Source organism: Physeter macrocephalus, chromosome 11, assembly GCF_002837175.3.
Source record: "Physeter macrocephalus isolate SW-GA chromosome 11, ASM283717v5, whole genome shotgun sequence".
NCBI classification, from domain to species: Eukaryota; Metazoa; Chordata; class Mammalia; order Artiodactyla; family Physeteridae; genus Physeter; species Physeter macrocephalus.
The window spans coordinates 95,150,154-95,162,203 of NC_041224.1; the positions used below are offsets into that span (position 1 = coordinate 95,150,154).

Consider the following 12,050-nt stretch of genomic DNA (forward strand, 5'->3'; position numbering starts at 1 on the left):
TGGTTAAAGCGGTAAATTTCATGTTATGTATATTTTACCACAATAAAAAAAAGAATAAGAGCCATGTGGCAAAATGTTAACAACATGTGAATCTAGGTGAAAGGGTTTATGAGAGATCATTATACTGTTTTTTTTATTATATTATTTTTGTAACTTTTCTGTTGCTCTGAAATTTTTTTCAAAATAAAAAGTTTACTTAAAATTAACAGGAGGACATTCTGTAGAGGTAAGGTATAGACCAGTTAGGATTGCTTCCACTGCAGGGGTTGCAGGTACCTAGTAAGCATATCAGCCTGGTGTTAAGAAGCTAATATAGTATCATAGGCAATTATTGACTACCTTAGGCAATTTGTTTTCACATTTTAATCATGTCATCACCTCTTTGTTGACTTAACTTCTTCATGCGGAATTGACAACTTTTCATTTTTCTCCTGTTTTCTTCATATTATTTTAATTATTATGAATTTCTAGAACACTAGGGACACCCATATTTAGTATTCAAATAAAAATACATTCTAAAACAAAAAAAGTTTTGTATCAACTGTTTTGGCATTTCTTTGTCACTGTTCTCCTCAGTCATGGATATATAAAACCTCTGCAGTTAGACAGACTGGGTTCTCACAGATTCTGAGACATTGTGCAAATTATATCATCTCTCTAAGCCTTAGTGTCCTCATTTGTAACCCTCAAAGAGATATGAGGCTTTTAGGTGAGAAAATGAATGTAAAACAGAGCACAATAGGGACTTCCCTGGTGGTGCAGTGGTTGAGAATCCGCCTGCCAATGCAGGGACACGGGTTCGAGCCCTGGTCCAGGAAGATCCCACATGCCCCGGAGCAACGAAGCCCAAGAGCCACAACTACTGAGCCTGCACTCTAGAGCCCGCAAGCTACAACTACTGAAGGCAGCGTGCCTAGAGCCCGTGCTCCGCAACAAGAGAAGCCACCTCAATGAGAAGCCTGTGCACCACAACGAAGAATAACCCCTGCTTGCCGCAACTAGAGAAAGCCCGCATGCAACAACGAAGACCCAACGCAGCCAAAAATAAATAAATAAATAAATAAATAAATAAATAAATAAACCAACAAAAAACCCCAGAGCACACTACCTGCCACATAGTATAAATGTAATACATGTTAATAATGAATTATATCATTGGTATATGACTGGGCATGATTGTTTAGGTCCAAGTGCAACAGAAGGCAGCCTAGGAGTCAGAATAATTCTATGTTAGATATAAGTCAGTTTGTAATACTTTAATATTGCAGCTTAAAAGGGATATGTGATAGTTTATCATTAAATTTAGTACTTATCCTCCGTAAAGTTCTCTGCCACTGAGCTTCAAAACTATGAGTTTCCAGAGGAAAACCATGAAGCAAATGTAAAGGTTGGTGAATAGTGTCTGTGAGGTAGGGTTAAACCATCTGGGGTTCTTTTGCTTAGAGAAGTCTGTGAGGAGACCTCAGAAAAAGACTATCAAACTAAGAATGTAGCATTTATGTTCATTGTTTGATTGGTAGAATTATTAGAACAGATGAGATGATCCCAGCCTTAGGAGAATTTGTCCAGGTTTTAAACTTGCCAATTAAAGACAATATGAGTGGGACTTCCCTGGTGGTCCAGTGGCTAAGACTCTGCAGGGGGCCCGGGTTTGATCCCTGGTGGGAGAACTAGATCCCGAATGCATGCTGCAACTAAGAAGCTCACGTGCCAAAACTAAGACCGGGCGCAGTCTAAATAAATAAATGAATATTTAAAAACGAGGATCCCAATGTAATACAAATTTAAAAAATGAGATAATGAATAAGATATTTTAAAAAAAATTAGGGGCTTCCCTGGTGGCACAGTGGTTGAGAATCTGCCTGCTAATGCAGGGGACACGGGTTCGAGCCCTGGTCTGGGAGGATCCCACATGCCGCGGAACAACTAGGCCCGTGAGCCACAACTACTGATCCTGCGCGTCTGGAGCCTGTGCTCCGCAACAAGAGAGGCCGCGATAGTGAGAGGCCGCGCACCGCGATGAAGAGTGGCCCCCACTTGCCACAACTAGAGAAAGCCCTCGCACAGAAACGAAGACCCAACACAGCAAAAATAAATAAATAAATAAATAAACTCCTACCCCCAACATCTTCTTTAAAAAAAAAAAAGAAAAGAATTTAGGTTAGATAATTAGAAGAAAAATTTCTGGCAATGAGGTCTGTTAAACTTCAAGGTGAGTTAACATAGTGTCTGATGGAATTTTCTGACGGAATTTTCTTGTCTGGAGGGCTTTAGAGGTAGATTAGATTTCTCGGAGGTGGCCTAGGTAAGATGCACCTGTAGATAGGCAGATATGCTGATGGTCCTTTGCAGTCTAAGAGTCAATAAAGGACTTTGGCTCACCTAACTCTAATCAGTCACAGCCTCAGTGGGTAACCATCCTGCCTGCATTTTCTGATCTTTTTGGGTAATTTAATGATTAATTTCATTATCATCCTGCTTAACAAGGAATTCACAGTTTTTCTTTACAGTTTTGTTTTGTTTTTTTAAAGCTCTTGTTCTATTTAGTAATGGGAATGGCTCAGGCTCATTTGTTTATTTATTTTTAGTCATGCTTATTGAGGTTTAATTTACCCTTTTTAGTATATAGTTTTATAAGTTTTGACAAACATACAGTTGTTTCTCAAATGAGCAAGAAAGCCTGCTTATTTATGTCTTGCTTGGTGATGGGAAATGCAGTAGCAGGACAGAGAAGGGCAAAAATATAGTGACTTTGGGGAATTTTTATGGTAATCAAGGTCAAGATTTGTCACATCAGGACCTGATTGTTGGTGTCCTCTCACATCGAGCAGATGAATTCACTTTGTCTACCTAGTGTAGTCAATATTGACCTTACCTGGTTTTTGTAGGATTAAATTTATTTGGTCACTGGTCTTCTGCAGCATTGGTGGTGGGGGGGAAGAGAGGACTCAATTATAAATGATTTCAAGATACAGCAGTGGGATGTGTCTCTGTGTGCTCCATTCCATTTATTGCTCCACTCATAAAACATTCTGGGGACCCTAATTATATTCTAATTATAGCAACAATAGATTCTAGATTTTTCAGGAAAGTTTCATTTCAAAGAGTCTGTCCTTTTGTTCCCATAAGTAACATATACTGAGATGACATGATTTGATAGGGAGAACATTCGTTGGTAGGAAGCTCCACTTCAGCTTAGCCTATATCAGGTATTGAATTGGGTATTTACAGAATTGGAGAATCATGGTTGGGCTGTGCTTAAGTCATCCGGAGGCTGGTGTAGAGAGAGAAAACTACTTTCTATTGAATGCCTACTATGTATATGCCTGGCAGTGTGCTAGGTGCTTTCCCTATTGACAGCTGCTCTGGCTAGAATTCCATCCCAGATCCCACCACCACTTAAAAACAAAAATCAACACCCCCTGCAAAAAAAACCAAAACCAAAACCATATTCCTCATGGGGCCTCCTTCATTAATACAAGTCACAGCTGCCACACCCTCTATAAGACCCCGGCACCATAATTAGGATAATAGACTCTCAAGGTTTCGAGGGAACTTTGAGGTCATCTAGTTAAAGGGGCGGCAGCTGTTCTCTTCACCACCGAGTCTGTTAGTTACTGTGCTCAATTGTCTCAACCGGACGTGCAAAACATGTCTGGGTCTATGGTCTCTGTAGGCTGCAATTCCACAAAAGATAGGTCAGCGATAAGCAAATGTGAAGCTTGAACTACGACGTTTCAGACTGGAAAGGGCAATGGGGAAAAATATGGCTTACCGGGGCCCTCAGACAATGTAAACGGAAAAAAAAAATTTTTTTTTTTAAAGAACTGGCAGAGACGTAATGTGAAGCCCTTGAAATCGGGTAGAGGCCTACAAACGGGATCCTGATTGACTCGGTAAACCCCAAAGAGTCCTCTCTCTTCAGTTTCACAGCTCTGAAATTCTAGCCATCCTGGATCTTCTTTGCCCTTTTATTAGAAAGCCGGGAAACCCTCTCCTTTTCCACGGAAGAGGGTGAGAGAAGGGGCGTTATGGTGTATGAACGATAGAAGATTGGTCTTTTCTCTTATGTCTGACTAGTGGTACAAACAACCGTCCTGGAGGCAGGGGAATATATTTCACGCCCTCTCAAGGTCCCTTCGGTTCAAGGATACTGTCATTCTCCGGCTGTATTAGAGGGACGGCCTGCAAAGTCCAGGCTGCCATGGAAACACGCCGCCGTGTTCCTTTTTCTTACGTGGGGCGGGGCACTCCGCCCAGCCACCAATCATCCACAGGCTTTCTTGAGTGGCGGGCAGCAGCAGCGAATGGGCGAGCCGATACCGCGTGACGCGACGGGAAAGGGGGAGTTCGCGGCCCGTGGCGGCGGTGGCTACCGCGTCGACCTGGGGATCGAGCTGGAGGGACCTCGGGAGCGTGCGGAGATCTCTAGCTGGAGCGCGAGGGACCTCCCGCCGGGATGCCTGGTACTGTTTGGAGAAAAGTGGGGGAGTAGTAGGCTCTGAAGGCTTGGGTTTCGGGTCTGAAGGGGATGGCAGACCGGAGGGGGCGGGGTGGCAAGCATGGCGGCGGTGACAGGGAAAGGGTTGGAGGGCCCTGAGGAGGGGGTGGGGTAGCCCTAGCTAGGAAGGCTGGGTGGTCGTGAGGAAGCGTGAAGGCCCATGGGGGTTAAGACGAGCAGAGATTACAAAGAAGCCTTTTGGGGGGTGGTAGAGGCGTCAGAAGGACGTAGGGAGAGTTGTGGGGGATGGAAAAAGGGGCGGGGAGAGAAGAGGTTAGGAAGGAGGGGAAAGGGTGTCTACGGGAAGGTGATGGAAGGGGGAGAGAAGGATAGGCAGGCTGATTGTAAATAACGAGGAAATCGGGCCTTGGAAGGTATGATAGGAAAGTGATTGCAGCGATTATAATGTTCTAATTGGAAGAGTCCTACACTGGTCCCCTTTTCCAGGTCTTGTACTTCCGCCCCATTATTTAAGCTCAGACTGCATGAGGAAGGCTAGTAGGTTACACAGAATTGATCTTTTGTTATTCCATTCCAGGGGAGCAGATGGACCCCACTGGAAGTCAGTTGGAGTCAGATTTCTCTCAGCAAGACACTCCTTGCCTGATCATTGAAGATTCTCAGCCTGAAAGCCAGGTTCTAGATGATGATTCTGGTTCTCGCTTCAGTATGCTATCTCGACACCTTCCTAATCTACAGACGCACAAAGAGAACCCTGTGTTGGTGAGTGATAGGTTGCTTGGAAATGATTGAGTAGATTTTTTTTTTCCCCTAATCTAGACCAAGCTGCAAAGTAAGTACTTAGGAGATCACTATCTTTTGGATAAAGTTGGCTGGAAAATAAAATCATTTTCACAAAAATATGTATCATTTTGGATTACTTCATATATAGTATATTATGAAATGTATATTTCATATTATGTATGTATATTATGTATGTATACATTATGTATGTATATTTTGTATGTATATTTTATGGGATGTTTATTATATATGTATATTTTCTAGGATGTTGTGTCCAATAGTGAACAAACAGCTGGAGAAGAACAAGGAGACAGTAATAGTGGCTTCAATGAACATCTGAAAGAAAACAAAGCTGCAGGTGAGGTCCCTTTTGCAAGGGTGCTCTTGTTGGAGCTGGGTGGATATAAACATTATGTGGCTGTGGTGAATTTATGTAAGGAAGTCTGGCACAGTATCTGGTGCACAGTAGGTACTCAAAAGGTTGGTTTTCTAATGTAGCTGATTAGATTGATATTGTCTGCATTCTTGAATTTGTATTACAGTTTGGTGGTAAATGCCTTTTCTGCTAATATCCACTTATTTTTTTCAGAGTCTATGGATTCTTCTCATTTGGACACATGTGGTTCCATCAGTCAGGTCATTGAACAGTTACCTCAGCCAAATAGGACAAGCAGGTATACTAGTGTTTGAAGGAATTTATTTAAATGTATTAGTGGATCAGTTTTTTTAATCTATATCTGTTGTCTCATTCCAAGGATAAAAGCATTAATCTTATTTTTGTGAATTAGGGAGTGGGATTTGAGAATTGTATTAACTAGCATTCTGTTGGTACTGACAGCTAGAATCTCTTTTGTGAAGGTGGTGACATTTTTTTTTGCACCTACATTATTCAGATTGTGATCTACCTTGTGCATGTGAAGCAAGCATTCCTTATTCTTAGCTTGGATATGACTTATTACTAGAAAAAATAATCAAAAAATATTTAGGTATATTATCAAAACAGTTAAGCATGGTTTCTACCTATCAACCAAAGAACCTCGCCAGTTTTAGACCCAGAATGTTTAATTCACACCCTAAACGGTATTCAGTTTTTACTTTGTCTCCTGTATATCTTTACATTGTCCATTTATTGAGTTTATCCTCTATGTTAGGCACTAGATGGGATGTTTGATATATACTGCCATTTAATTTCATCCTTAAAGCAGTTGTACGATGAACACATTATATTACTTCCCTTACTTAGGCGGGGAAGTAATAGGCAAAGAAGTTAAAAACCTTGCTCTAGAATGCATTGCTAGTAAGTAACAGAGCTGGGCTTTGAGTCCTTCTGACTCAAGTGCCTCTCTTTCTTTTTTACTATTCAACACCCAAATTCTCCTAAGATCAAAGGAGAACGTAGGAGTCTTGGGGTGGTGGAATAGAAAAGGGAGGTGGTCAGAGAGGAGGATGTTACTTTGAGGTAAAAGACTAGGGTTTTATCTCAAAAATAAGTGCTTTTTTGTGTGTGTATGTTTGTGTTCTATTTAATACTCTGTGTTTTCACTTAAATTTTTTCTCTCAAATCATCAGTTGGATACTCTAGAACAATCCCCAAATTGGTGGACTTATTTTGGCCCGCAGGTGGGTTCTAGTTGGCCGACACATAGTTGTAAAATATATTTGAATTAGTTGATAGAATTTAAAAATAGGGAAATTTCACATAGAACTTAGATTTCCAGCTTCTGGGATTACTAGGCCGGAAGTAATGCAACTGTTGTATTATTGCAGCAGCTGGCTGGAGCTGTGAGCAGCCAGCCTCTGCTTAGATAGGGCATGAGTGCTATGGTCTGTCATAGTGCCTGTAACTCACTGTTGTCTTTGGACACTGAGGCCAGGTATTCTTTTTTCATTTATCCTAGGGCTTGTGCTTTTGTTCTTAAACCCAGCCATTTAACTCATTTATGTTATCATTTATGTTACCTTTCTTTGCTTTTTGTAGGCATTTAAGTTTTTGTGATACCTCTTTAGGAACATGTGCCAGGCTTATCTGTGTTTTTGTGGCTCGGCATCTGAGTTTGAACCAGTGGGGACAGAATTCGTGTGTACCCCTTGTTATAAATGAATGGTACTGTTTGAGAAGCCTCATGCTACGTCTTTTCCCTTTTTGCATCAAGGTGTTGCTCTTTCCTTAAAAAAAAATACTTGAATGCTTACATTCAGTAAACATGCAGGCACTGTGGTAGGTGTTTTAAAGCATGTTTGCCATCATGGAGCTTAAAATTTAATAGGAGAAGCAGATGTTACATAATTACATAAATAGCTATTCAGTGAGAACTGTGATCATTGTAAAGAGGGAAAAAATAGGGCTTCCCTGGTGGCGCAGTGGTTGAGAGTCCGCCTGCCGATGCAGGGGACACGGGTTCGTGCCCAGGTCTGGGAAGATCCCACATGCCGCGGAGCGGCTAGGCCCGTGAGCCATGGCCGCTGAGCCTGCGTGTCCAGAGCCTGTGCTCCACAACGGGAGAGGCCATGGCAGTGAGAGGCCCGCGTACCACCAAAAAAAAAAAAAAAAAAAAAAGAGGGAAAAAATAGAATATGTAACCTAACATGGGGGATAAGGGAAAACTTCTTTGAGAAGGATGATCTAAACTATAAATACAAATTTGTTAGGCATAGTTGAAGGGCTGGGGAGAAGTGTGGCATGTGGGAGGAGGAGCTTTCCAGACACAGGGAGCATAATGTGTAAAGGCCATGAAAACTGCAGAGAATGTGGGGTTGATTCCAAAAGAATGAAAGCTCTTCAGAACACATGTATACTGATCTCTTTATGTTGTCTTTATTCATTAATGCAGATATTTTGAAAAAGGCTGTTTGTGAACTTTTATATATCATAAAATTCCAAAAGATCTTCCTCTCTTATCTAATGTCCTATTGTGATGTAAGCCTGTGGTCCTAAACATGAAGTGTCCTAAAATATGATGCTGAGGATATTTTTATTTCCCCGTTAAACATTTAAGAAAATTGAGATGATTGTAGATTCACAAGCATTTGTAAAAAATAATACAGAGAGATTCTTTGTGCACTTTTCCCAGTTTCCCCCAATGGTACCACTTTGCAAAACTATAGTATACTTTCACAACCAGAATATCAACATTGATAAAATCCAATGAACTTATTCACATTTCCCTACTTTTACTTGTACTCATGTGTGTGTATTAATTTTTATACAGCTTAATCACCTGTGTAGGTTTATCCACCACTGAGGTCAAAATGCTGAACAGGAGCTCCAGTGTTGCCCTTTTATAACCACACTCACCTCCCTCTCCTGCACATGAACCTCTGGCAACCACTAATTAAGGCCATCCTCTGGGGAATTCCCTGGTGGTCCAGTGGGTAGGACTCTGTTTTCACTGCTGAGGGTGTGGGTTTGATCCCTGGGTGGGGAACTAAGATCCAGGAAGCCGTGCAGTGGGACCAAAAAAAATAAAAAAGACCATCCTCCGTTGGTAAAGTTTTGTCATTTAAAATGTTATATAAATAGGATCATATAGTATATAATCTTCGGGGATTGGCTTTTTTCAATTAGCATAAGTCCCAGGAGATCCATCTGAGTTGTTGCATGTATCAGTGGTTTGTTCCTTCTTATTGCTGAGTAGTGTTCCATGGTATGGATATACCACAGTTTGTTTAACCATTTGCCTGTTGAAGGAAATCTGGGTTGATTCTAGTTTTTGGCTAATGTAAATAAAGCTGCTATGAACATTTGCGTACAGATTTTTGTAAGTCTTCATATCTCTAGGATAAATGGCCAGGTGGGCAATTGCTGGGTCATATGGTAGTTGCCTGTTCAGTTTTTTTAAGAAACTGCTGAACTGTTTTCTAGAGTGGCTGTATCGTTTTACAGTCCCACTAGCAGTGTATGAGACATCCAAGTTCTCTCCATTCTCACCAGCATTTGGTGTTGTCACTATTTTTTATTTTAGCCATTCTGATAAGTGTGTGATGATATCTCATTGAGGTTTTAATTTGCATTTCCCTAATGGCTAATGATGTTGAACATCTTTTCATGTGCTTCTCTGCCATCTGTACATCCTCTTCAAGGAAATGTCTGTTCATGTCTTTTGCCTATTTTCTAACTGGATTTTTAAAATTGTGTTTTGAGACTTCTTTATATATTCTATATATTAGTCCTTTGTAGCATATGTGGTTTGCAAATATTTTCTCCTACTCTGTAGCTTGTCTTTTCATCCTCTTAAGAGGTTTTTTCCATAGAGCATGTTTTTTTTTTTTGTGGTACGTGGGCCTCTCACTGTTGTGGCCTCTCCCGTTGCGGAGCACAGGCTCCGGACACGCAGGCCCAGCGGCCATGGCTCACGGGCCTAGCCGCTCCGCGGCATGTGAGATCTTCCCGGACCGGGGCACGAACCCGTGTCCCCTGCATCGGCAGGCAGACTCTCAACCACTGCGCCACCAGGGAAGCCCTTATAGAGCATGTTTTTAATTTTGATGAGATCTGTTAAATATTTTTAAGAGTAATATAAATACATAATTTATTTTAAAAAGAACTTATTATGAAAAGCAAAGAGTCCATTCCCACCATTGGTCCCCTTTCACAGGGGTAACGCTTTGTAAGTGTTTGTGCTTTTATTTCTTTGGGAGGTTATCTTCCTAGCTCTTAATACTGTTGTAAAACTAAGTAACACTGTTGTATTACCATTTCTTGTTTTATCAGATTAAGACACTTGAGTTCCGTAATGAAAGACGAGGTTTTAACTCACAACAACATTCTCCTAATTTTTGATGATAATTGTTTTATTTCTTTTATTGGCTTCTTTTGTTTTTCTAAATAATATATTTAAACCTTTGTTTTCTTTTTCCATCAGTTTTGGATAGTGGAGAAAAGTTTAATATCAGTACTATTTTTTGTCTATAATTGGATTAATTTCAAGCCTCTTCTGATTCACCTAATCATTCTAATTAAATATTTATTGAGTATTTCCTATATGCCAAGCACTGTTGAGTTTTGGAGATACAAAGTGATCAGAAGAGATAAGAAACCCTAGACCTTAATGGAGCTTACGTTCTGGTATGGGATATAGCAATACATGATAGATAAGTAAAAATATATAGTATCTTAGACTCTGATAGGGCTGAAGAGAAAAATAAAGCAGAGAAGGGGATGGGAAACATCAAAGGAATTGCAAGTTTAGGTAGGGTGACTTAGGGGATGATTTAGTGATGTGACATTTGACTAAAAATCTTAAGTAAGTGATCTCTGCTATTATTTGGGATAAATGTAATCCATGCATAGAGAAGAGCAAATGCAAAGGCCCTGAGAGAAACATGTGCCTGGAATAATTGAGAAATGACAAGGAGGTTAGTGTGGCTGGCATGGAGTGCTTGAGAGGAGTGGGAGAAGAGGTCAGGAAAGTAAAGAGGGAACCAGAATATATAAAGCCTTATGGATCATTGTGAGGAATTTGGCTGTTACTCTTAGGAAAGTATTTAATGGTTTTGAGCAGAGGAATGACATGATCTGACTTAGATTTAAACAGGATCACTCTGGCTGCTGGATCAAGAATAGACTGAAGAGTATACAATTTTTATTTGTCCATTATACCTCGATAAAGCTGGGAAAAATAAAAATTAAAAAAAAAAAACTCTTCAGATTAAATTTTAAAAGGAGTAATCTGAAGGGAGAGCAAGGGCAGAGTCAGGAAGGCCTACTAGGAGACTACTGAAATAATTTAGGCAAAATGTGGCAGTGGCTAGACCAGAGTAGAAGTGGATGAGGAGTGGTGAAATTCTGGGTTTTTGAAAATATGATTCAAAGATAGATTGGATGTGAAGTATGCGAGAGATGAAGGAGGTAACAGTGATTCCATGTTTTTCGTTTGGGAACTAGAAGAATGGAGTTGCTGTTAATTGAGATGAGAAGACTGCAGGGGAAGGTCAGTTATAGACCTGTTAAAGTTGAGCTGCCTTTTCAATTGCCTATTGGAGGCAGTAGACAATGTGAATGTCTGGAGAAGGTCTGTGCTGGAGATTTAAAATTGCAGAGTCATAAGCATATGGATGATGTTCAAAGCCATGAGTCTGGATAAGATCACTAAGGGGGTGAGTGTAGGTGAAGAAGAGGTCCAAGGACTCACTGTGCCTACGAGCATTAGGAACTTGAAGAAAACCACCAAAAGAGACTGAGTGTGTGGTTTGTGCTGTCTTTCATTGCTCTTCTACTTTTTGTCATACACGCTCTTGACTTTCTTTCCCTATGTTTCCTGAGGTCAGGCATCTGGTCCTCCCAGTTGTGTAGGTAACATTCTGTTTTATTTTTGTGAAAGTCTTTATTCAGTCCTTTTTCTCTTCCTTGGATCATGGTCCCCAAATTTGCAAATTTATGTTTTCTTCTCTTTTATGCTTATTAAACTTATGCTTAATGGTCTTTATATGAAATGTTAAATGGGTAGAAAGTTACAAGGAGGCAAAAATGTCCTCTATAATTCTGCCACCCAGAGGCTAATTGCTGTAAATATTTTGCCTTATTTTCCCTGTTGTTTTTTGTTGTTGTTGTGCACTTGATATACATAGTTGACACATGGGAAGTAAAACTTCATGTGTTTCTTGACCTTTTTGCTTAACAACATGAGCAGTTAATTTCCCCTGGCAATTAAAACTCTAAATAACATTTGCCCCAAGTTTTTTATTTTAAAAGTTTAAACCCACAGTAGAGATGAAAAGATACTATGCATTTTTTCAGAAGATACTATGCATTTTTTCTGTGTGTGTAAAATATTACTGTTTTGAAACAAAGTTGCAGAAATCATAG

The 12,050-nt window shown here is 40.3% G+C and overlaps 1 protein-coding gene across 3 annotated transcripts in view; it reads left to right on the plus strand.

The window, feature by feature from the left end:
• The first annotated feature begins 4,359 nt into the window (after positions 1-4,359).
• TP53BP1 (tumor protein p53 binding protein 1) overlaps positions 4,360-12,050 on the plus strand; it is a 64,169-nt gene continuing 56,478 nt past the window's right edge. For all 3 annotated transcript variants that reach the window (XM_007114200.3, XM_024115826.2, XM_007114201.3), the window contains exons 1-4: positions 4,360-4,466; positions 5,040-5,224; positions 5,510-5,603; positions 5,835-5,919. In XM_007114200.3, coding sequence (XP_007114262.2) covers positions 4,460-4,466; positions 5,040-5,224; positions 5,510-5,603; positions 5,835-5,919 — 371 coding nt within the window. In that variant the 5' untranslated portion in view covers positions 4,360-4,459. The remainder of the gene's footprint in view (positions 4,467-5,039; positions 5,225-5,509; positions 5,604-5,834; positions 5,920-12,050) is intronic.